General features: G+C 42.6%; 1 protein-coding gene across 1 annotated transcript; it reads left to right on the top strand.

Moving 5' to 3' along the window:
* The first annotated feature begins 4,597 nt into the window (after positions 1–4,597).
* LOC135518796 (retinal homeobox protein Rx2-like) lies at positions 4,598–24,799 on the top strand. Its single transcript, XM_064943824.1, has 6 exons — positions 4,598–4,676; positions 5,054–5,404; positions 8,524–8,633; positions 11,883–12,192; positions 17,277–17,533; positions 24,305–24,799. Exons 1-6 carry the CDS (start codon positions 4,598–4,600, stop codon positions 24,797–24,799), a joined length of 1,602 nt encoding a protein of 533 aa, XP_064799896.1.
* The last annotated feature ends 786 nt before the right edge of the window (positions 24,800–25,585 follow it).

Raw genomic sequence — 25,585 nt, 5'->3', positions numbered from 1 at the left:
ATGGATGAAATAGTTTTTTCCCCTCATCAATGGACAATACCCTTTACTCAGTACTTTGTTGAAGCACATTTGGCAGTGATTACAGCCTCAAGTCTTCTTGTGTATGACGCTACAAGCTTAGCACACCTGAATTTGGAGAGTTTATCTTATTCTTTTCTTATCCTTTCAAACTATGTCAGGTTTGATGGGCAGCAGTGCTGCAGAGCTATTGTCAGGTCTCTCCAGAGATGTTTGATTGGGTCCAAGTCCGGGCACTGGCTGAGCCACTCAAGGACATTCAGAGACTTTTCCCGAAGTCACTCCTGTCTTGGCTGTGTGCTAAGGGTCGTTGTCCTGTTGGAAGGTGAACCTTTACCCCCAGTTTGAGGCCCTGCACACTCTGGAGCAGGTTTTCATCAAGGATCTCTCTGTACTTTGCTCTGTTCATCTTTGCCTCAATCCTGACTAGTCTCCCAGTCCCTACTACTGAAAAACATCTCCACTGCATGATGCTGCCACCATCATGCTTCACCATAGTTATGGTCCCAGGTTTCCTCTAGATGTGAAGCTTGGAATTCAGGCCAAATAGTTCAATTTTGGTTTCATCAGAGCAGAGAATCTTGTTTCTCATGGTCTGAGAGTGTTTAGGTGCCTTTTGGCAAACTCCCAGCAGGCTGTCATTTGCCTTTTACTGAGGAGTGGCTTCCATCTGGCCACTCTACCATGAAGGCCTGATTGGTGGAGTGATGCAAAGATGGTTGTCCTTCTGGAAGGTTCTCCCATCTCCACAGAGGAACTCTAGAGCTCTGTCAGAGTGACCATCGGTTTCATGGTCACCTCCCAGTATGACCAAGGCCCTTCTCCCCAGTATATACAGATGACAGTGGACAGTATAGACAGTATGGCCGGCCGGCCAGCTCTAGGAAGAGTCTTGTTTTTCCAAACTTCTTCCATTTATGAATGATGGAGGCCACTATTCTTGGGGACCTTCAATGCTGCAGATTTTCTTTGGTACCCTTCCCAGTATGGACAGATCTGTGACAGTATGGACAGTCAGACAAAATCTTGCCTATAGACAGTATGATCAGTATAGACAGTATGGACAGTATAGACAGTATTCCTTATGGACAGTATATAGCTTGGTTTTTGCTCTGACATGCACTGTCAACTGTGGGACCTTATATAAGGTCTTATATAAACAGGTTCAAATTGTGTCCAGACAATGGACAGTCTAGACAGTATGGACAGTATGGACAGTATAGACAGTATGACAGTATGGACAGTAGGACAGTACAGTATGGACAGTATAGACAGTATGGACAGTATGGACAGTATGGACAGTATAGACAGTATGGACAGTATAGACAGTATAGACAGTATGGACAGTATAGACAGTATGGACAGTATAGACAGTATGGACAGTATAGACAGTATAGATAGTATGGACAGTATAGACAGTATGACAGTATGAACAGTATGGACAGTATAGACAGTATAAACGGTATAGACAGTATAGACAGTAAGTACTGTGTGGTAGCTGGCTAGTGACATTGACTAAGTTCAAATCAAATCAAATTGTATTGGTCACATACACATGGTTAACAGATGTTATTGCAAGTGTAACGAAATGCTTGTGCTTCTAGTTCCAACAGTGCAACAATATCTAACATGTAATTTAACAATTCCTCAACAACTACCTAATACTCACAAATCTAAGTAATGGAATGGAATATGAATATATAAATAAAAATATATGGATGAGCAATGACAAAGCGGCAATAGATGGTATAAAATACAGTATATACATATGAGATGAGTAACACAAGATATGTAAACATTATTTAAGTGGCATTATTAAAGTGACTAGTGATCCATTTATTAAAGTGGCCAATGATTTCAAGTATCTGTGTTAATGATGGCTATTTAACAGTTTGATGGCCTTGAGATATAAGCTGTTTTTCAGTCTGTCGGTCCCAGCTTCGATGCATCTGTACTGACCTCGCCTTCTGGATGGTAGCGGGGTGAACAGGCAGTGGCTCGGGTGGTTGTTGTCCTTAAGTGACATCGGGTGCTGTATGTGTCCTGGAGGGCAGGTAGTTTGCCCCCAGTGATGCGTTGTGCAGACCTCACCACTCTCTGGAGAGCCTTGCAGTTGTGGGCGATGCAGTTGCCATACCAGGCGGTGTTATAGCCCGACAGGATGCTCTCAATTGTGCACGGCAACTGTCCCGTCCACAACAGCAATGCTCTCCACAGGGTTCAGGGCAGGGTAGCGAGCGGGGGCCGGCTAGTGATGACTGTTTAGCAGTCTGATGGCCTGGAGAAAGAAGCTGTTTAAAAGTCTCTCGGACCCAGCTTTGATGCACCTGAACTATCTCCACCTTCTAGACGGTAGTGGGGTGAGTAAGCCGTGGCTCGCGTGGCTGAGGTCCTTGATGATCTTCTTGGCCATCCTGTGCTGTAGATGTCCTGGAGGCCATGCAGTGTGCACCCGGTGATGCGTTGGGCTGTCCGCACCACCCTCTGGAGAGCCCAGCAGTTGCAGGCGGTGCAGTTGCCGTACCAGGTGGTAATGCAGCCTAACAGAATGCTCTAGCTCAGTGGATCCTGAACTTTTTATAGTCTCGTAACCCTTCAAACATTCAACCTCCAGCTGCGTACCCCCTCTAGCACCAGGGTCAGCGCACTCTCAAATGTAGTTTTTTTCGCCATCATTGGAAGCCTGCCACACACACACTATACAATACATTGATTAAACATAAGAATAACAGTTTTTGTCACAACCCGGCTCGTGGGAAGTGACAAAGAGCTCTTATAGGACCAGGGCACAAATAATAATATAAATATAATCAAAAGTTTTGCTCTTTATTTAACCATCTTACATATAAAACCTTATTTGTTCATCGAATATTGTGATTAACTCACCACAGGTTAATGAGAAAGGTGTGCTTGAAGGATGCACGTAACTCTGCAACGTTGGGTTGTTTTGGAGAGAGTGTCAGTCTTAAATAATTTTCCACACACAGTCTGTGCCTGTATTTAGTTTTCATGCTAGTGAGGGCCGAGAATCCACTCTCACATAGGTACCTGGTAGCAAAGGGCATCAGTGTCTTAATAGCGCAATTTGCCAAGGCATGATAATCTGAGCGCAGCCCAATCCAGACGTCGACCGCCGAACACCGCCCAAACAAGTAGAGGGACCGACTTCGGCGGAAGTCGTGACAGTACCCCCCACCCCCCCCGACGCGCGGCCCAAGCATCGCATTGGTACCGACCTCAGGGACGACAAAGAGGGCGAGGCCCAGGGCGATCCGGATGGAGACGGTAGAAATTTCTCAGCATGGAAGGATCCAACACGTCCTGCACCGGAACCCAGCATCTCTCCTCCGGACCATACCCCTCCCAGTACACGAGGTACTGAAGGCCCCTTGCCCGACGTGGGCCAACCACCAACACGAGAGAGCACTGCCTGCTGCCTCGATTCCCAGAGGAACCCAGCCGGCACCGACCGGCAGTGTGACCTCTGTGGCCACAGATAGTGCACCAGCCATGACCCATCTTCAATGCGCTTACTGAGGGAAGGAGATTGTTGGCCAAGATCTCGCGATACATGGCCCCATACATCCTCCCCTCAATACGGTGCAGTCGTCCTGTCCCCTTTGCAGAAAATCATCCCCAGGTTGTACTCATCCTTCTTCTTCCTCCAAACACGGCGAGAGGAGTTTAGACCAAAAAGCTCTATTTTTGTCTCATCAGACCACATGACCTTCTCCCATTCCTCATCTGGATTATCCAGATGGTCATTGGCAAACTTCAGACGGGCCTGGACATGCGCTGGCTTGAGCAGGGGGACCTTGCGTGCGCTGCAGGATTTTAATCCATGACGGCGTAATGTGTTATTAATGGTTTTCTTTGAGAATGTGGTCCCAGCTCTCTTCAGGTCAATGACCAGGTCCTGCCGTGTAGTTCTGGGCTGATCCCTCACCTTCCCCATGAGGTGAGATCTTGCATGGAGCCCCAGACCGAGGGTGATTGACCGTCATCTTGAACTTCTTCCATTTTCTAATAATTGCGCCAACAGTTGTTGCCTTCTCACCAAGCTTTTTGCCTATTGTCCTGTAGCCCATCCCAGCCGTGTGCGGGTCTACAATTTTATCCCTGATGTCCTTACACAGCTCTCTGGTCTTGGCCATTGTGGAGAGGTTGGAGTCTGTTTGATTGAGTGTGTGGACAGATGTCTTTTATACAGGTAACGAGTTCAAACAGGTGCAGTTAATACAGGTAATGAGTGTTTACTGGACTCCTGGACATGGGAGGAGATTTTAGACGGACAGGGACCCTGGAGACTGGCTGGGGAATATCGCCGCCCCAAGGAAGAGCTGGAGGCAGCTAAAGCGGAGAGGCGGCGATATGAGGCAAGGCAGCGCAGCAGGCACGAGAGGCAGCCCCCACATTTTTTTGGGGGTGGCACACGGGGAGATTGGCGGAGTCAGGCGAGAGACCTGAGCCAACTCTCTGTGCATACCAGAAGCAGCGGGATACTGGTCAGGTGTATCGCACGGTGTCTCCAGTGCGCTCTCATAGCCCGGAGTGCTATAGGACAGCCCCCGCAAGTGCCATGCGAGTGTGGGCATCCAGCCAGGGCAGATTGTGCCAGCTCAGTGGGTTTGGTCTCCGGTGCGCTGTTTCGGTCCAGGGTATCCTACGCCGGCTCTGCGTACTGTGACTCCGGGGCATTGAGAGGGTTCAGTTTGCCTTATGCCTGCGCTCCGCCCGTACCGGGCGAATGTGGGCATTGAGCCTAAAGGAGAGGTGTGATTGGTAAGCACCAGATCTCCAGTGCTCCCCCACAGCCCGGTTTGACCTGTGCCTGCACTCTGGAGGGTCCGGGCTAAAGTGGTCATCCAACCTGGAGGAGTGGTGCCAAGGCTGCGCACCAGAGCTCCAGTGCTCCCCCACAGCCCGATTCATCCGGTGCCTCCTCCATGCACCAGGTCTCCTGTAGGTCTCCCTAGCCTGGTGGGCCCTGTGGCAGCCCCACGCACCAGGCGGTCTCTCCGTCTCCTCCTTCCAGGTTCGCACTCCTGTCCGGAGCTGCCAGAGTCACCCTCCTGTCCGGAGCTGCCAGAGTCGGCCTCCTGTCCGGAGCTACCAGAGTCAACCTTCACTCCAGACTCAACCTCCAGTCCTGAGCCTGCAGTGCAGCCCTTCAGTCCAGAATCGCTCTTTAGTCCAGACTCGTCCTCCAGTCCGGAGCCTGCAGTGCAGCCCCTCAGTCCAGTGGCGCCCTCCAGTCCGGGGCTCTCTACGAGGGCCTTCAGTCCAGGGTCGACAGTGAGGGTCCCCGCTCTAGAGGCGTCACCTAAGTGGGCCGAGCCAGAGGTGGAGCGGGGTCCACGTCCCTCACCAGAGCCGCCACCGCGGAGTAATGCCCACCCAGACCCTCCCCTATAGGTTCAGGTTTTGCATCCGCACCTTTGGGGGGGAGGGGGGGGTACTGTTACGCCCTGACCGTAGAGAGCTTTTTATGTCTCTATTTTTGGTTTGGTCAGGGTGTGATTTGGGTGGGCATTCTATGTTCATGTTTCTATGTTTTCAATTTCTTTGTGTTTGGCCAGGTATGGTTCTCAATCAGGGACAGCTGTCTATCGTTGTCTCTGATTGGGAATCATACTTAGGTAGCTTTTTCCCCTCCTTCTATGTGGGATCTTGGTCTTCGTTTGTGACCAGGTAGTTTGCCCAACGAAGCTGTTCGGTTGTTGGTTTCTTTATTGTTTTGTTTTGTCTAAAAGTTTCACTTCAATCAATAAATATTATGTGGAACTCAAGGAACTCTGCGCCTTGGTCTAATCCTTCCGACGACAGCCGTTAAAAAAGGTATATTCTAATAAAAATTTGTATATGTACGTACAGTATATATGTATATTTTCCCCAAAAATATATGGGCGATTGGAAATTATGTAGACAATTACATTGATGGAAGAAACAATCTACACGCAATATTAGAGCTGATCCATACTCTGAAAGAAGGAAAATTACAATAACATCAAAAAATGTGAAACTCTTGGAGGACAATAGAAGTCCATATATAAACATATTATTTAGAGGTCAGATTTTATTCTTCCATAGTTGGTGAGCGCTCTGCAATCAAAGTATCAGTGCAAACTTCACTCGGGCTCTTTAGCCCATTAGCTACAAATGCTGTACAGAATTGATTACATAATTAGCAACTAATTAACTCTAGTTACTCCTGCCCTGTCAACCTGCCAGCCCAGCTTAACGCTAGTTACTACTGCCCTGTCAACCTGCCAGCCCAACCAGTCAATGGGGACAACATACTAGCTTTAACCATCAGCAAAGCTAGCCACATGAGAGACAAAGGATTAATTATATACTGAACAAAAATATAAACACAAAATGCAACAATTTCAAATATTTTACTGAGGTTCAGTTAAGTAAATAAGTAAATTGATATACATTCATTAGGCCCTAATCTATGGATTTTACATGACTGTAAATACAGATATGCATCTGTTGGTCACAGATCCCTTTAAAAAAATTGGCCTCACAATGGGCCTCAGGATCTCATCACGGTATCTCTATGCATTCAAATAGCCATCAATAAAATGTGTTTGTTGTCCATAGCTTATGCCTGCCCGTACCATAACCCCACCATCACCATGTGGCACTCTGTTCACAACATTGACAATCAGCAAACGACGCCATACACGTGGTCTGCGGTTGTGAGGCCGGATTGACGTACTGCTAAATTCTCAAAAAGGACGTTGGAGGTGGCTTATGGTAGAGAAATTAACATTCAATTCTCTGGCAACAGCTCTGGTGGACATTCCAGCAGTTAGTATGCCAATTGCACTCTCCCACAACTTGAGACATCTGTGGCATTGTGTTGTGTAACAAAACTGCATATTTTAGAGTGGCCATTGTCCCCAGCACAAGGTGCACCTGTGTAAAGATCGTGCTGTTTAATCAGATTCTTCATATGCCACACCTGTCAGGTGGATGGATTACCTGTATCTTGGCAAATGAGAAATGCTCACGAACAGGGATGTAAACAAATTTGTGCATAACATTTGAGAGAAACAAGCATGTTTTTGTTGTTGTTGTGCGTATGAAACATTTCTGGTATCTTTTATTTCAGCTCATGAAACATGGGACCCACATTTTATATGTTGCATTTATATTTTTGTTCAATGTAATTGAATGTCCTTACAGTACCTGGAATCTAATAATAGAATTTAAGTGGGATCTAGGAAACCCAGGAGACTTGTCCCCGACTGACCCTGGCAAACGTTATCTCTCATCCAGGACTAGTAATGAACGTTATTTGTCCAATCAAACATTTTATTTCATGCATTCAGTCACCTCCTCGTTTAAGATATTCATACTTTCTATATCACTGAACCATTAACAATATCTTGATTTAATTGTCTACTAATTAAATTACACCCATAATTAAAGTCATTGCAGAGCTGTTTGTATTTGTATTTATTTTGGATCTCTGGTGACATGTCTTGTGGGGTATGAATGGGTGTCTGAGCTGTGTGCCAGTAGTTCAAACAGTCAGCTCGGTGCATTCAACATGTCAATACCTCTCATAAATACAAGTAGTGATGAAGTTAATCTCTCCTTCACTTTCAGCCAGGAGAGATTGACATTAATATTAGCTCTCTATGTACATCCAGGGGCCTGTCAGGCTGCCCTGTTCTGAGCCAATTGCAATGTTCCTAAATCCCTTTTTGTGGCAACTGACTGAACATTAGTCCAAGTGCGACTAAACTAGGGCCCGTAGGACCTGCCTTGATGATAGTGCTGTGGTGGCAGGGTAGCCTAGTGGTTAGAGTGTTGGACTAGTAATTGAAAGGTTGCAAGTTCAAACCCCCAAGCTGATAAGGTACAAATCTGTCGTTCTGTCCCTGAACAGGCAGTTAACCCAATTTGTTCTTAACTGACTTGCCTAGTTAAATCAAGGTAACACACAAGAAGGCAGAGCAGTGCTTTATTATGGACAGACTTCTCCCCATCTTAGCTGCTGTTGTATCAATATGTTTTGACCATGACAGTTTACAGTCCAGGGTTACTCCAAGCAGTTTAGACACCTCAACTTGCTCAATTTTCACATTATTTATTACAAGATTTAGTTGAGGTTTAGGGTTTGAGATCAACCGTAAACATACAGCAGCAAGAGAGGGGGTGGCAGGGTAGCCTAGTGGTTAGAGCATTGGAGTTCAAACCCCCAAGTTAACCCACTGTTCCTAGGCCGTCATTGAAAATAAGAATATGTTCTTAACTGACTTGCCAGGTAAAATAAAAAAATAAAAAATAAATAAAAAGAGTTGTCATAAATATACCTTTCTTTACCAAAACATGACATTGGTCAGTGGTCAGGCATAGGGATGCACATTTCACATGATCCTGTGTGTTTCTCCATGCTGGATTTTCTGTTTTGAACTTCTGACATAAGAGAACATCTCCGGTGAAGTCCTTAGGCTCATTAAGGTGAGGGTTGATCTTTGTGACACTTAGCTTCCTCAGCTTTAGGCCAACCAGCTGGCTGCAGGGAAACCCATAGCAGGGGCCAGAAAGAGATAGGCCTTAGGAACAATATAGGTCCAGCCCATTCCACCTTTGACAAGGTACCAGGGCTGGGAGGCCAAACATGGGTTACTATGGTGAAATGACATTATTACATGCCACCTGACTGTGTTAAGGCGGCGTTGGTGGTCAAGATAAGTATATACAGTGTTATTAAAATATATGCATTGTTATTCAAATATATGATCTGTTATTTGCTTACATACATAGTTAGTATTTACATTGCTACTTACCTACATAGATAGATATGATCTCAAATATAAGTTACTGATGCTAAATATAACCTAATGATGCTAATTTAACACTGACTTATTTCATCTCAACTCAGGAAATTTAGTTAACAAAGCTAGGTAATAATATTCCATACAATAAAATACAAGCTCATACAACTTCACATGTCACATTAGCAAGGTAACTCTGGTTATTTAAAAACATAACTATGTACATACACGTACAATAAGGCAAAGGGTGGCTACTTTGAAGAATCTAAAATGTTAAATATATTTTGATTTGTTTAACACATTTTTGGTTACTACATGATTCCATATGTATTTTTTCATAGTTTTGACTCACCCTTGAATGAGTAGGTGTGTTCAAACTTTTGACTGGTACTGTATAAAAAAAGCAACAAAAACATTTCATTTTATGTTTAAATGACTCTTGCCTTAGTCAGAGTATTGCCGTATTCAATATAATATATCATTATTAGTGTGGCAGTAAATGCAAGCAGGCATTGCTCATTTCTCTTATATCCTAACATTCTTTTCAAAATGCACAAGTACTCAAACAAGGGCTGAGCAACTCTATCCTGGTTAGGGTCAAAGAAACCAGCCTGGCTAGAGGAGAACAAAGCCAATTTATACAAACCATAATGGAAGCAAGCCATATCAGGGTTCAAAAAGCTGTGCCAAAATGAAGAGCCTTGGATTAGAGTGTGAGACGTGATAGAGAGGGTGTCGTGTTTCTAAAACATGCATCATGTCACTTTGGTGCCATGAACATAAGATGATTCAATTCATTACTGATGTTAACTGAACACTGACTTGTGTCGTGGTAAGTGAGCTATTAACTCTAGGTAACACAATATTCCATACATTGTTTTAAGCTTTTAAAACTTAACATTTTTACATCAATGGGGTATCTATTTTTAAGTTGAAACGGCTAACCTTAGACTTAATTTATCCCAGGTTCCATTAAACATTATATATTTATATTGTGTTTACATGACAAGGGCCGTACTCAAGAGTATAATCATTTTCAATGAAATATACAATTATAAATGCACATGTATACATAGTCATTGTTAATTTCTCTTATAACCCAGCTTTCTTTTCACATTCCACAAGCACTAAAACAAGGGTTTATTAGAATACATTTGCTTCATGTCTTTCCTGTGCAGGGCAAATGTGTCCAGCCAAAGCATACTACATCGCTGTATATCTCTGTATATTCTCTCATATATTGTGTGTAATGAAGGGATTACAAGAGCCATTATCTTTTAAACAATAGATTTTCTGAAAGAAAGTTTTGTCAAAGCCTTCATTAGCCGAGGCCTCCCTCTGTGGTCTGAATACAGGCCACATTTTACAGCAATTACTTGACCAGAAAACAACTGCCAATCATTCTTAAAGGGGAAGGATTCCAATTAATAAACCTCTTAAATACTTTGGTTTCCCTCAGTATCTAGTGAACAGTCAAACAGACAGTGACTATAGCCGGAGGGGAGGAACTCCATTGAGTGTTCCTACTTAGTAGTTATCGTTGAAGACTTTGAAGGACTTTATCCGGGGAGGTTGGGAGGAGCAGGTGCACAGCAAACGGAACTCCCATCCGCTGTCATTTGCAACTTGTCGGACAGAGGAGCCACAACTCACGGCTCAGCATTGAAAGAGGATGTGTGTAGTATAACTAAGCTACCTGTAGAGAGGTAAGTACATTTATAAATGTTGCTAGTGATTATTGCTGTTTATTTTGAGTTGATAGTACTATTACTACTTAGTTACAACTACTTGTTGTTAAAGATGCCATTATTGTTAAGATATTTCTGAATTTTATTTCATTGCCTCATGTTTTTCCAATTTCATAAAGAGTACTTTATCTGAATGCATATATTGTGGAGCGGCAGGTAGCCTAGTGGTTAAAGCGTTGGGCCAGGAACCGAAAGGTTCGCTAGATTGAATCCCCGAGCTGACAAGGTAAAAATCTGTTATTCTGCCCCTGAACAAAGGCAGTTAACCCACTGTTCCTAGGCCGTCATTATATATAAGAATTTGTTCTTAACTGACTTGCCTAGTTAAATTAAAAAAATTGCTTGTCCTACAAATACATTTTTGGGGTGGAATTAATTATCATATTTATTCATAGAACCAAATATTAAATATAATGTATTATATAATCTAGTCATTTTATATCCGTTTTGCTGATAAATGTAGCTAGCCTGAGTGGCACAGAGGTCTAAGGCGCTGCATCTCAGTGCTAGAGGCATTGCCACAGACCCTGGTTCGATTCCGGGCATTATCACAACCAACCATGTTCAGGAGTCCTTTACGGCGGTGCACAATTGGCCCAGCGCCGTCCAGATTAGGGGAGGGTTTGGCCGGGGGGGGGGTAGGCCATCATTGTAAAATAAGAATTTGTTCTTAACAGACTTGCCTTGTTAAAAACAAGTTCATTTAAAAAAATTCATTTCAGATCATATTTTTTTAACTAACCAGAAAATGTGTATTGTTTTTAAACATATTTATTTAAAGAAATTACATTATTTTAATATATGCTTTTTCATTTAAAAAAACACCCAATTCTTTACTGATGCATGAGTCAGATTTTGACCCTTAAGTAAAAATATTCTGCTGAAAAATAACTTTTGCATGAAAACAATACAGAAAAAAAATTCAGATTTGGTTTATTTCAGTCATGCATGTATCATAATGAATAAGGAATTTCAGATGTGAATTAAGCATATCAACGACAAATATATCCAGTTTTCCAATTAAAGGCTAATTACTTGTTACTGGAGTAACGTTCTAACCATTATATCATTGCATTTGCACAATACTAACAAGTGGCATATATGCACATTCACAACCAAACTGACAGTTCAGCAAGTAGTGTGTTGATGATACCAACATGTCTAATTCTCCAAACTCTGTTTTGCAGACTGACAGGAAATTCAAGGACACGATCTGCTCTGGCTTTCTCTCTCTTGATATAATCCCTATGTGACAAATGACAACCTGTAGTGCTGTCTGTCACGTGTCCAACTATATCTGAGGGTGGCCCCTCAGCAGTAGGAAGAGGTCCTCTGGATACATTTGTCGATGGATACCTTGGGAATGGTGGGCGACGGCTGCCTGTCACCAGACAACTACCATGACATGCTGAAGGGAGGGGGGTCTAGCGGAGGAGGCCGGGTCCACAGCATCGATGTGATCTTGGGCTTCAGTAAGGACCAGGACCCTCTGCTGACCCCTGTGGGGGACATGGGGGCCCATAATGTGGCCACTGAGGGCCTGGAGGACCACCAGGGGAAGCAGGTCAAGTCAGACCCCTACGGACAGCTGGCCAGCCTGGGGGACAGCACACAGCACTCTGACTTCCACGGTCAGTACACTGGTTTTAATTGAATGATTGCATTTATTACATCATTGAATTCACATATTCAGAGACTTATGTCAATTTTCGTTGATGTGATATTGATGTGATAATGATGTGATATTGATGTGATAATGATGCGATAATGATGTGATAATGATGTGATATTGATATGATAATGGTGTGATATTGACGTGATAATGATGTGATATTGATATGATAATGGTGTGATAATGATGTGATATTGACGTGAAAATTGTATGATATTGATATGATAATGGTGTGATATTGATATGATAATGATGTGATATTGATGCGATACTGATGTGATATTGACGTGAAAATGATGCGATATTGACGTGGTAATGTGATATCGATATGATAATGATGTGATATCGATATGATAATGGTGTGATATCGATATGATAATGGTGTGATATCGATATGATAATGATGTGATATTGCTGTGATAATGATGTGATATTGAGGCAATAATGATGTGATGTTGATGTGATAATGGTGTGATATTGATATGATAATGATGTGATAATGATGTGATAATGATGTGATATTGACGTGATAATGATGTGATATTGATGTGATAATGATGTGATATTGATGTGGCATCTGACGTGTCACGAGAGACAAACTATAACAGTACAAGGACAATGACATGGGGGGGGTTAATGGGGAATATATGTTGGTCACAGATTGGAAAACAATAGTTGGACCAGTAAAGACGTTCCCTTTTCTCCAGTCGAAGGAATAGTCATAATGTTTGCTTAGATAACCTCATCCAGGAGGAAAGGCAAAGTCCAGGGACAGTTGAAAGCACACTGTGGTAACCTCATCCAGGAGGAAAGGCAAAGTCCAGGGACAGTTGAAAACACACTGTGGTAACCTCATCCAGGAGGAAAGGCAAAGTCCAGGGACAGTTGAAAGCACACTGTGGTAACCTCATCCAGGAGGAAAGGCAAAGTCCAGGGGCAGTTGAAAACACACTGTGGTAACCTCATCCAGGAGGAAAGGCAAAGTCCAGGGGCAGTTGAAAGCACACTATGGTAACCTCATCCAGGAGGAAAGGCAAAGTCCAGGGACAGTTGAAAGCACACTGTGGTAACCTCATCCAGGAGGAAAGGCAGGGACAGTTGAAAGCACACTGTGGTAACCTCATCCAGGAGGAAAGGCAGGGACAATTGAAAGCACACTGTGGTAACCTCATCCAGGAGGAAAGGCAAAGTCCAGGGACAGTTGAAAGCACACTGTGGTAACCTCATCCAGGAGGAAAGGCAAAGTCCAGGGACAGTTGAAAGCACACTGTGGTAACCTCATCCAGGAGGAAAGGCAGGGACAGTTGAAAGCACACTGTGGTAACCTCATCCAGGAGGAAAGGCAGAGACAGTTGAAAGCACACTGTGGTAACCTCATCCAGGAGGAAAGGCAGAGACAGTTGAAAGCACACTGTGGTAACCTCATCCAGGAGGAAAGGCAGGGACAGTTGAAAGCACACTGTGGTAACCTCATCCAGGAGGAAAGGCAGGGACAGTTGAAAGCACACTGTGGTAACCTCATCCAGGAGGAAAGGCAGAGACAGTTGAAAGCACACTGTGGTAACCTCATCCAGGAGGAAAGGCAGGGATATTTGAAAGCACACTTTGCTCAGGTTCTTATTTTTGGCAAAGATTCAGAGACTAGAACACTACAGTACAACTACAATGCTGGACTTTACATTTCTAGCTACTTTTATATTTGTTGTACTGAGTATTTCTCCCGGAACTATACTGGCATGACAACAATTATCTATCACATTAACATTACAGCATAGTGAATTAAGGAGACCACTTTTGCTGCCTTCCTCGCACGCTTGTTACCAAGCCAATGATCTGAAGATAATCTCAATTGAGCCTCAATTGATTTGGATTAATGAATTAACAAACTCTGATGGGATCTACCATCTGTCAACCACGTGAAGTGGGGTTTCAACCTCACCCTGTTTTCTGACAAAATTAGATCTGGTACTTGGGTGAGTGGAGAAGCCAAGTAAAGTCTCTGTGTAGATTAGAACTGGCCAGCCTAAGGCACACGTGGATACTCAGGTTTAACAGGTGGCATCTGTCCTCATGGGATTACTGGGCCTGAGGAATGCAGTGAAGACAATATGACATCACCCGCCGAGAAAGAAGAGGCCTGCAGCTTGCATTGCCTTTAGGCTCTGTTGCAATATACAGTTGAAGTCGAAAGTTTACATACACTTAGGTTGGAGTCATTAAAACTCGTTTTTCAACCCCTCCACACATTTATTGTAAACAAACTATAGTTATGGCAAGTCGGTTAGGACATCTACTTTGTGCATGACACAAGTATTTTTCCAACAATTGTTTACAGACAAATGATTTCACTTACAATTCACTGTATCACAATTCCAGTGGGTCGGAAGTACACATACACCAAGTTGACTGTGCCTTAACCTCTAGGAACTCTAGTGGCAGTATTTTTTCATTTTTGGAAAAAAAATGTTCTCGTTTTAAACGGGATATTTTGTCAGGAAAAGATGCTAGAATATGCATATAATTGAAGGTGTTTGATAGAAAACACTCTAATGTTTCCAAAACTGTAAAGATATTGTCTGTGAGTATAACAGAACTGATGTTGCAAGTGAAAGCCTGAGAAAAATCCAATCTGGAAGTGCCCCAGGTTTTGAAAGCGCTGTGTTCCAATGACTCCCTATTCAGCTGTGAATGTACCATCAATGAGCTTATGCTTTCTACGTATTCCCCAAGGTGTCTACAACATTGTGACGTAGTTTTACGCATTTCTGTTGAAGAATAGCCGTATGCGGGCACATTGCGTAAGTGATCACATGGTAGCTCCGAGAGAGATTCTCACGTAAAGTGCAGAGGTAGCCATTACTCCAAACGGTCCTAGAGAAAAAGGAATTGTCCCGACGGATATATTATCGAATAGATATTAGAAAAACACCTTGAGGATGGATTCTAAACAACGTTTACCATGTTTCTGTCGATATTATGGAGCTAATTTGGAATATTTTTCGGCGTTGTGGTGACCACAATTTCTGGGCGATTTCGCAACCAAACGTGAAGAACAAACGGAGCTGTTTCGCCTACAAAAATCATCTTTTGGGGAAAAATGAACTTTGGCTATCTACCTGGGAGTCTCGTGAGTGAAAACATCCGAAGTTCATCAAAGGGAAACGATTTAATTTGATTGCTTTTCTGATTTCCGTGACAAGGTTGCCTGCTGCTAGCAAGGCATAATGCTATGCTAGGCTATGATAAACTTATACAAATGCTTGTCTAGCGTTGGCTGTAAAGCATATTTTGAAGATCTGAGATGACAGTGTGATTAACAAAAGGCTAAGCTGTGTCTAAATATATTTCATTTGTGATTTTCATGTATAGGAATATTTTCTAGGGATATTTATGTCTGCTGCGTTATGCTAATTAGTTTCAGGCGATGATTGCGCTCCCGCATGCGGGTTTGGGAAAACAGCTTGGAAAATTCCAGAAAATGATGTCATGGCTTTAGAAGCTTCTGATAGGTTATTTAACATCATTTGAGTCAATTGGAGGTGTATCTGTGGATGTATTTCAAGGCCTACTTTCAAACTCAGCGCCTCTTTGCTTCACATCATGGGAAAATCAAAAGAAATCAGCCAAAACCTCATAAAACAATTGTAGACCACCACAAGTCTGGTTCATCCTTGGGAACAATTTCCAAAAGCCTGAAGGTACCGCATTCATCTGTACAAACAATAGTACGCAAGTATAAACACCATGGGACCATGCAGCTGTCGTACCACTCAGGAAGGAGACGCGTTCTGTCTCCTAAAGATGAACATACTTTGGTGCGAAAAGTGCAAATCAATCCCAGAACAACAGCGAAGGGCCTTGTGAAGATACTGGATCTATAGCCACAGTAAAACACGTCCTTAATCAACATATCCTAAAATGCCGCTCAGCAAGGAAGAAGCCACTGCTTCAAAACCGCTATAAAAAAGCCAGACTACAGTTTGCAACTGCACATGGGGGCAAAGATCGTACATTTTGGAGAAATGTCCTCTGGTCTGATGAAACAAAAATAGAACTGTTTGGCCATAATGACCATTGTTATGTTTGGAGAAAAAAGGGGGAGGCTTGCAAGCCGAAGAACACCGTCCCAACCGTGAAGCATGGGGGTGGAAGCATCATGTTGTGGGGGTGCTTTGCTGCAGGAGGGACTGGTGCACTTCACAAATTAGATGGCATCATGAGGTAGGAAAATTGTGTGGATAGATTGAGGCAACATCTCAAGACATCAGTCAGGAAGTTAAAGCTTGGTCGCAAATGGTCTTGACCCCAAGCACACTTCCAAAGTTGTGGCAAAATGGCTTAAGGACAACCAAGTCAAGGTATTGGAGTGGCCATCACAAAGCCCTGACCTCAATCCTATAGAACATTTGTGGGCAGAACTGAAAAAGCGTGTGCGAGCAAGGAGGCCTACAAACCTGGCTCAGTTACACCAGCTCTGTCTGGAGGAATGGGCCATAATTCACCCAACTTATTGTGGGAAGCTTGTGGAAGGCTACCCAAAATGTTTGACCCAAGTTAAACAATTTAAAGGCAATGCTACCAAATACTATTTGAGTGTATGTAAACTTCTGACCCACTGGGAATGTGATGAAAGAAATAAAATATTAAATAAATCATTCTCTCCACTATTATTCTGACATTTCACATTCTTAAAATAAAGTGGTGATCCTAACTTTTACTAGGATTAAATGTCAGGAATTGTGAAAAACTGTGTTAAAATGTATTTGGCTTAAGGTGTATGTAAACTTCTGACTTCAACTGTATATCTTAAGTAGCATGCTAGTGCTGAAATACACAGTATATTCAATACCTTTCACCATTTACACTAAATGAAAACAAAATAGCATATAGTCCACCTTTCTAACCATGTTAAAGAGAGGCCTTTCTTTAAACATGGAATGTTAGCCATGTGGAAGACCACGTTTGGTACAGTAAGTAGAACTGGCACTGTCGGATTAACAGAAAGGCTCATGACAAACATCCTCTTTTACTGTTTGCCTGCAGAGTCAGGCCTCTTCTCCAGTGATAAGTGTGATGGGGACCTGGGGGACCTCCAGAAGGGGTTGGACAGCGACAGGGGGAAGTCACCTGAGCCACCAGAGGAAGACCACCCCAGGAAGAAGCACCGGCGTAACCGCACCACCTTCACCACCTATCAACTCCACGAGCTGGAGCGGGCCTTCGAGAAGTCCCACTACCCTGACGTCTACAGCAGAGAAGAGCTGGCCATGAAGGTTAACCTCCCAGAGGTTCGCGTACAGGTATGGCACATCCGGCTAACTACTACTACCAGTATCAATTAACTACTACTACCAGTACCAATTAACTACTACTACCAGTACCAATTAACTACTACTACCAGTACCAATTAACGATTACTACCAGTACCAATTAACGACTACTACCAGTACCAATTGACTGCTACTACCAGTACCAATTAACTACTACTACCAGTACCAATTAACTACTACTACCAGTAACAATTAACGACTAATACCAGGACCAATTAACTACTACTACCAGTACCAATGAACTACTACTACCAGTACCAATTAAATACTACTACCAGTACCAGTAAATGACTACTACCAGTACCAATTAACTACTATTACCAGTACCAATTAACAACTAATACCAGTACCAATTAAATACTATTACCAGTACCAATTAACTACTATTACCAGGAACAATGAACTACTATTACCAGTACCAATTAACTACTATTACCAGTACCAATTAACAACTAATACCAGTACCAATTAACGACTAATACCAGTACCAATTAACTACTATTACCAGTACCAATTAACTACTACTACCAGTACCAATTAACTACTACTACCAGTACCAATTAACTACTACTACCAGTACCATTTAACTACGACTACCAGTACCAATTAACGACTACTACCAGTACCAATTAATGACTACTACCAGTACCAATTAACTACTACTACCAGTACCAATTAACTACGACTACCAGTACCAATTAACGACTACTACCAGTACCAATTAACGACTACTATCAGTACCAATTAACTACTACTACCAGTACCAATTAACTACTACTACCAGTACCAATTAACTACCAGTAACAATTAACGACTACTACTAGGACCAATTAACTACTACTACCAGTACCAATTAACTACTACTACCAGTACCAATTAACTACTACTACCAGTACCAATTAACGACTAATACCAGTACCAATTAATTACTACTACCAGTACCAATGAACTACTACTACCAGTACCAATTAAATACTACTACCAGTACCAGTTAATGACTACTACCAGTACCAATTAACTACTACAACCAGTACCAATTAACTACTACTACCAGTACCAATTAACTACTACTACCAGTACCAATTAACTACTACTACCAGTACCAATTAACTACCAGTAACAATTAACAACTACTACCAGGACCAATTAACTACTACTACCAGTACCAATTAACTACTACTACCAGTACCAATTAACTACTACTACCAGTACCAATTAAATACTACTACCAGTACCAGCTAATGACTACTACCAGTACCAATTAACTACTACTACCAGTACCAATTAAATACTACTACCAGTACCAATTAACGACCACTACCAGTACAAATTAACTACTACTACCAGTACCAATTAACTACTACTACCAGTACCAATTAACTACTACTACCAGTACCAATTAACTACTTCTACCAGTACCAATTAACTACTATTACCAGGAACAATGAACTACTATTACCAGTACCAATTAACTACTATTACCAGTAACAATTAACTACTATTACCAGTACCAATTAACGACTAATACCAGTACCAATTAACAACTATTACCAGTACCAATTAACTACTATTACCAGTACCAATTAACTACTATTACCAATTAACTACTATTACCAGTACCAATTAACGACTAATACCAGTACCAATTAACTACTACTATCAGTACCAATTAACTACTATTACCAGTACCAATTAACTACTATTACCAGTACTAATTAACAACTAATACCAGTACCAATTAACTACTATTACCAATACCAATTAACTACTACTACCAGTACCAATTAACTACTACTACCAGTACCAATTAACTACTACTACCAGTACCAATTAACTACTACCAGTACCAATTAACGACTAATACCAGTACCAATTAACGACTACTACCAGTACCAATGAACTACTACCAGTACCAATTAACGACTACTACCAGTACCAATTAACTACTACCAGTACAAATTAACAACTGCTACCAGTACCAATTAACTGCTATTACCAGTACCAATTAACTACTATTACCAGTACCAATTAACAACTCCTACCAGTACCAATTAATGAGTACTAATTATATTGCATGAACAGTTGCCTTTGCCTGTCTAGTACAATACACTAATAATACTGTCCAGGTATGGTGCCTCCTGCTGTCTACTATCACTATACTATTAGTCAATCAATAAAATGTATTAATAAAGCCCTTTTTACATCAGCCGATGTCACAAAGTGCTATACAGAAACCCAGCCTAAAACCCCAAACAGCAAGCACTAGCATTAGCACTGGCACTACTACTAAAGTTACTACTACTTCTACTACTACCACTACTACTAAAGGTACTACTACTACTACTACTACTAAAGTTACTACTACTAAAGTTATTATTACTACTACTACTACTACTACTACTACTAAAGATACTGCTACCACAACTACTACTACTAAAGTTACAACTACTACGACTACTACTACTAAAGTTACTACTACTACTGCTACCATTACTAAAGTTACTACTACTACTAAAGTTACGATTACTACTACTAAAGTTACGACTACTACTAAAACTACTGCTACTACTGCTAAAGTTATTACTACTACCACTACTAAAGTTACTACTATTAATACTATTATTATTACTACTACTACTACTACTACTGCCATCAAGCGCAATGATGAAACTGGCTCTCATGAGGACCACCACAGGAAAGGAAGACCCAGAGTTACATCTGCTGCAATGGCCATGCTGGTTAAGTGTGCCTTGAATTCTAAATAAATCACAGACAGTGTCACCAGCAAAGCACACCCACACCATCACACCTCCCCCTCCATGATTCACGGTGGGAACCACACATGCAGAGATCATCTGTTCACCTACTCTACGTCTCTCTACCAAAAAGCTCAAATTTGGACTCATCAGACCAAAGGACAGATTTCCACCAGCCAATGTCCATTGCTCATGTTTCTTGGCCCAGTCAAGTGTCTTCTTCTTATTTATGTCATTTAGTAGTGGTTCCTTGGCAGCAATTTGACCATAAAGGCCTGATTCACACAGTTTCCTCTGAACAGTTGATGTTGAGATGAACTGTATCTGTTACTTGAACTGAAGCATTTATTTGGGTTGCAATCTAAGGTACAGTTAACTCTAATGAACTTATCCTCTGCAGCAGAGGTAACTCTGGGTCTTCCATTCCTGTGGCGGTCCTCATGAGAGCCAGTTTCATCATAGCGCTTGATGTTTTTTGCGACTGCACTTGAAGAAACTTTCAAAGTTCTTGACATTTTCCGGATTTACTGACCTTCATGTCTTAATGTCTTAATGATGGACAGTAGTTTCTCTTTACTTATTTGAGCTGTTCTTGATATAATCTGGACTTGGTCTTTTACCAAATAGGGCCATATTCTGTATACCACCCCTACCTAGTCACAACACAACTGATTGGCTCAATCGCATTTACGGTCACCTGCTACTGTCCTCCCTTCCAGTGACATACTGTTATGGTCAGCTCATAGTGTCTCCTGTTATGTTCAGCTCATAGTGTCTCCTGCTACTGTCCTCCGTTCCACTGGCATACTGTTATATTCAGCTCATAGGGTCTGGATGACCACTCCCTCTTTCTCTCTCTCTCTCTCTCTCTCTCCTAAAAAAATAGATTATCCTATAAAATTAGCAATTTCCAATAAGATTTTGTGTCACCTCAAATCAAATCAAATCAAATGTATGTATATAGCCCTTCGTACATCAGCTGATATCTCAAAGTGCTGTACAAAAACCCAGCCTAAAACCCCAAACAGCAAGCAATGCAGGTGTAGAAGCATGGTGGCTAGGAAAAACTCCCTAGAAAGGCCAAAACCTAGGAAGAAACCTAGAGAGGAACCAGGCTATGTGGGGTGGCCAGTCCTCTTCTGGCTGTGCCGGGTGGAGATTATAACAGAACATGGCCAAGATGTTCAAATGTTCATAAAATGACCAGCATGGTCCAATAATAATAAGGCAGAACAGTTGAAACTGGAGCAGCAGCACGGCCAGGTGGACTGGGTACAGCAAGGAGTCATCATGTCAGGTAGTCCTGAGGCATGGTCCTTGGGCTCAGGTCCTCCGAGAGAGAGAAAGAAAGAGAGAAAGAGAGAATTAGAGAGAGCACACTTAAATTCACACAGGACACCGAATAGGACAGGAGAAGTACTCCAGATATAACAAACTGACCCTAGCCCCCGACACATAAACTACTGCAGCATAAATACTGGAGGCTGAGACAGGAGGGGTCAGGAGACACTGTGACCCCATCCGAGGACACCCCCGGACAGGGCCAAACAGGAAGGATATAACCCCACCCACTTTGCCAAAGCTTAGCCCCCACACCACTAGAGGGATATCTTCAACCACCAACTTACCATCCTGAGACAAGGCTGAGTATAGCCCACAAAGATCTCCGCCACGGCACAACCCAAGGGGGGGGGGCGCCAACCCAGACAGGAGGACCACATCAGTGACTCAACCCACTCAGGTGACGCACCCCTCCCAGGGACGGTATGAGAGAGCCCCAGTAAGCCAGTGACTCAGCCCCTGCAATAGGGTTAGAGGCAGAGAATCCGAGTGGAAAGAGGGGAACCGGCCAGGCAGAGACAGCAAGGGCGGTTCGTTGCTCCAAAGCCTTTCCGTTCACCTTCGCACTCCTGCGCCAGACTACACTCAATCATATGACCCACTGAAGAGATGAGTCTTCAGTAGAGACTTAAAGGTTGAGACCAGGTTTGCGTCCCTGACATGGGTAGGCAGACCGTTCCATAAAAATGGAGCTCTATAGGAGAAAGCCCTGCCTCCAGCTGTTTGCTTAGAAAACAATTAGGAGGCCTGCGTCTTGTGACCGTAGCGTACGTGTAGGTATGTACGGCAGGACCAAATCAGAGAGATAGGTAGGAGCAAGCCCATGTAATGCTTTGTAGGTTAGCAGTAAAACCTTGAAATCAGCCCTTAATGTGACAGGAAGCCAGTGTAGGGAGGCTAGCACTGGATTAATATGATCAAATGTTTTGGTTATAGTCAGGATTCTAGCAGCCGTATTTAGCACTAACTGAAGTTTATTTAGTGCTTTATCCGGGTAGCCGGAAAATAGGGCATTGCAGTAGTCTAACCTAGAAGTCACAAAAGCATGGATTATTTTTTCTGCATCATTTTTGGACAGAAAGTTTCTGATTTTTGCAATGCTACGTAGATGGAAAAAAGCTGTCCTTGAAATGGTCTTGATATGTTCTTCAAAAGAGAGATCAGGGTCCAGAGTAACGCCGAGGTCCTTCACAGTTTTATTTGAGACGACTGTAAAACCATTAAGATGAATTGTCAGATTCAACAGAAGATCTCTTTGTTTCTTGGGACCGAGAACAAGCATCTCTGTTTTGTCCGAGTTTAAAAGTAGAAAGTTTGCAGCCATCCACTTCCTTATGTCTGAAACACATGCTTCTAGCGAGGGCAATTTTGGGGCTTCACCATGTGTCATTGAAATGTACAGCTGTGTGTCATCTGCATAGCAGTGAAAGTTAACATTATGTTTTCGAATGACATCCTCAAGAGGTAAAATATATAGTGAAAACAATAGTGGTCCTAAAACGGAACCTTGAGGAACACCGAAATTTAGAAGGACAAACCATTCACAGAGACAAACTGATATCTTTGGACTGTTTCGGTTTTGCCACTGTTTGTATATGTATATTGTTCATGTTCTTATTAAAGATGTTCAACCATAACCACGCTGCATTTTGGTCCTTCTCTCCTTCCCAGGAAGAAAACCGTAACAATAAAAACCTGATGGATATTTCACCATAATTCCCTTACCAAAGTTTCCATCTGCACAGTTATTCCACTAAATTTGTGTTTGTACCTTTTTTGTGTGGGAAAAAGATGTCCTTGTGCGTACAGTGACTTCAAAAAGTATCACACCCATTTACTTTTTCCACATTTTGTTGTGTTACAATTGAGATGTTTTTCTACTGGCCTAACTACAGTACCCCATAATGTCAAAGTGGAATTATGTTTTTAGAAATGTTTACAAATTAATTTAAAAATAAAAAGCTGAAATGTATTTATACACCCAGTCACTACAAAGATACTGGCGTACTTTCTAACTCAGTTGCTGAAGAGGAAGGAAACCGCTCAGGGATTTCACCATGAGGCCAATAGTGACTTTAAAACAGTGACAAAGTTTAATGACTGTGATAGGAGAAAATTCAGGATGGATCAACAACATTGTCGTTACTCCACAATACGAACCTAAACAACGGTGAAAAGAGTTCGGGTATACTTGTAATCGTTAAGATCTAGGGAGTTTTTTTCAGGATAAAAAATAACTGAAATGGAGCTAAGCACAGGCAAAATCCTAGAGAAAAACCTGGTTCAGTCTGCTTTCCACCAGACACTGGGAGATAAATTCACCTTTCGGCAAGACAATGACCTACAATCTACACTGGAGTTGCTACCAATGAAGTCAATGAATGTTTCTGAGTGGCCGAGATACAGTTTTGACTTAAATCTATTTATTTTTTATTTTCTCCCTAATTTCGTGGTATCCAATTGGTAGTTACAGTCTTGTCACACAACAAAATGTGGAATAAGTTAAGATGTATGAATACTTTCTGAAGGCCCTGTATAGTTGTATGGTTTGTTAAACGTTGTTTGGCCTTTTCAAGTTAAAGCGTAATTATGTTACCTTGGAGACTACCGTAGACTAATATTACTATATCTTGTCCGTGTCCAGGTATGGTTCCAGAACCGTCGGGCTAAGTGGAGACGTCAGGAAAAGATGGACTCCAGCTCCTTGAAGCTCCACGACTCCCCCATGCTGTCCTTCAACCGGCCGCCCATGCCCTCCAACATGGGGCCCATGTCCAACCCATTACCCCTGGATCCCTGGCTGGCCTCGCCCATGTCCAGTGCCACCCCCATGCATACTATCCCTGGCTACCGGGCTCCAGGGCAGGGCCCTCACCTTCAGCCTGCCTACCCCAGCCACTCCCACAGCTTCCTCAACAGCCCCCCAGTACATAGTGTGGTGCACCAGGGGATGGTGCAAGGAATGCAAGGGAGGCAAAGCATGCAGTCAATGGCTCCGCCTCCCTACCAGTGTCACCCTAGCTTCAATGATAACTACCCTATGCATGAGGAAATGGAACGTAGCTCCAGCATCACAGCGCTGAGGATGAAGGCTAAGGAGCACCTTCATTCATTGGATAAAACCTGGCAGCACATGTGATCCATTGGAGAGAAGATGTTCTGTATGAAGGCTGTCAACACGTGATTGTAATCACAAAAACAAAGACGTTCTGTATAAAGGATGGTCAACTTCAACACGTATGATTGTAATCACAAAAACAACGACGTTCTGTATAAAGATGGTCTCTATTTTCCTGGATATCAATTGAATAGGGGGGGGGCACACATCCTGATGGAGAGGATATGTGGCACCTTGTCAACTTGTTGAGTGACTTGTGAAAACAGAACTGATGATCAATTTATCATCAAGCTTTGATGATCGATTTATACTCCGGATTCAATTGAACTCGCACTGTAGTGGTCTTGCGATGGCAGGCTGGATTGTTGACCAATATGTCCCCCTATCAGTGGAAAGGGACAGGAGAGGCATCTATTACTGCGGAATTCCATATTAGGGCCAGGAGTTTTCCTGACCATGTGAGCTGACTACAATAAGAAATTCTCCTGGCCTAGATGAGGCAATATTATGACTTGACCTGAGAAATCTCCTGGCCTAGATGAGGTAGTATGAGCTGAGGCAGTGACTCCTAAAATGTTCTCAGAAGACTCAGTCCTGGCAGATCGAGGTTGAGTTGAGAAAATCCTCTATCTTGGGTAATCTGTCACGCCTGCTAATTTGGTCGGACAACCGTACCACTTAACACCTAATTAACAGTTTTTAAAGCGATTAACCTCGGGTTAACAATTGATGGACAGCTGCCCTCAGAGTCTCCCTGAAACCCCTTAAATCCTGTTCAAGGCCTGATAGTCAGTCACATCCTTTCCT

The sequence above is a fragment of the Oncorhynchus masou genome, chromosome 3, assembly GCF_036934945.1.
Source record: "Oncorhynchus masou masou isolate Uvic2021 chromosome 3, UVic_Omas_1.1, whole genome shotgun sequence".
Taxonomy (NCBI): Eukaryota; Metazoa; Chordata; class Actinopteri; order Salmoniformes; family Salmonidae; genus Oncorhynchus; species Oncorhynchus masou.
This window is presented reverse-complemented; position numbering and strand designations above follow the sequence as displayed.

Bases quoted from the DNA above. Each gene is read 5' to 3' on its own strand.
- LOC135518796 (XM_064943824.1), top strand. From the start codon at position 4,598: ATGCGAGTGTGGGCATCCAGCCAGGGCAGATTGTGCCAGCTCAGTGGG. The intron at 4,677-5,053 runs GTATCCTACGCC...TCCTCCTTCCAG, and splicing joins GTGCGCTGTTTCGGTCCAGG to GTTCGCACTCCTGTCCGGAG. The intron at 17,534-24,304 runs GTATGGCACATC...GTCCGTGTCCAG, and splicing joins TCCCAGAGGTTCGCGTACAG to GTATGGTTCCAGAACCGTCG.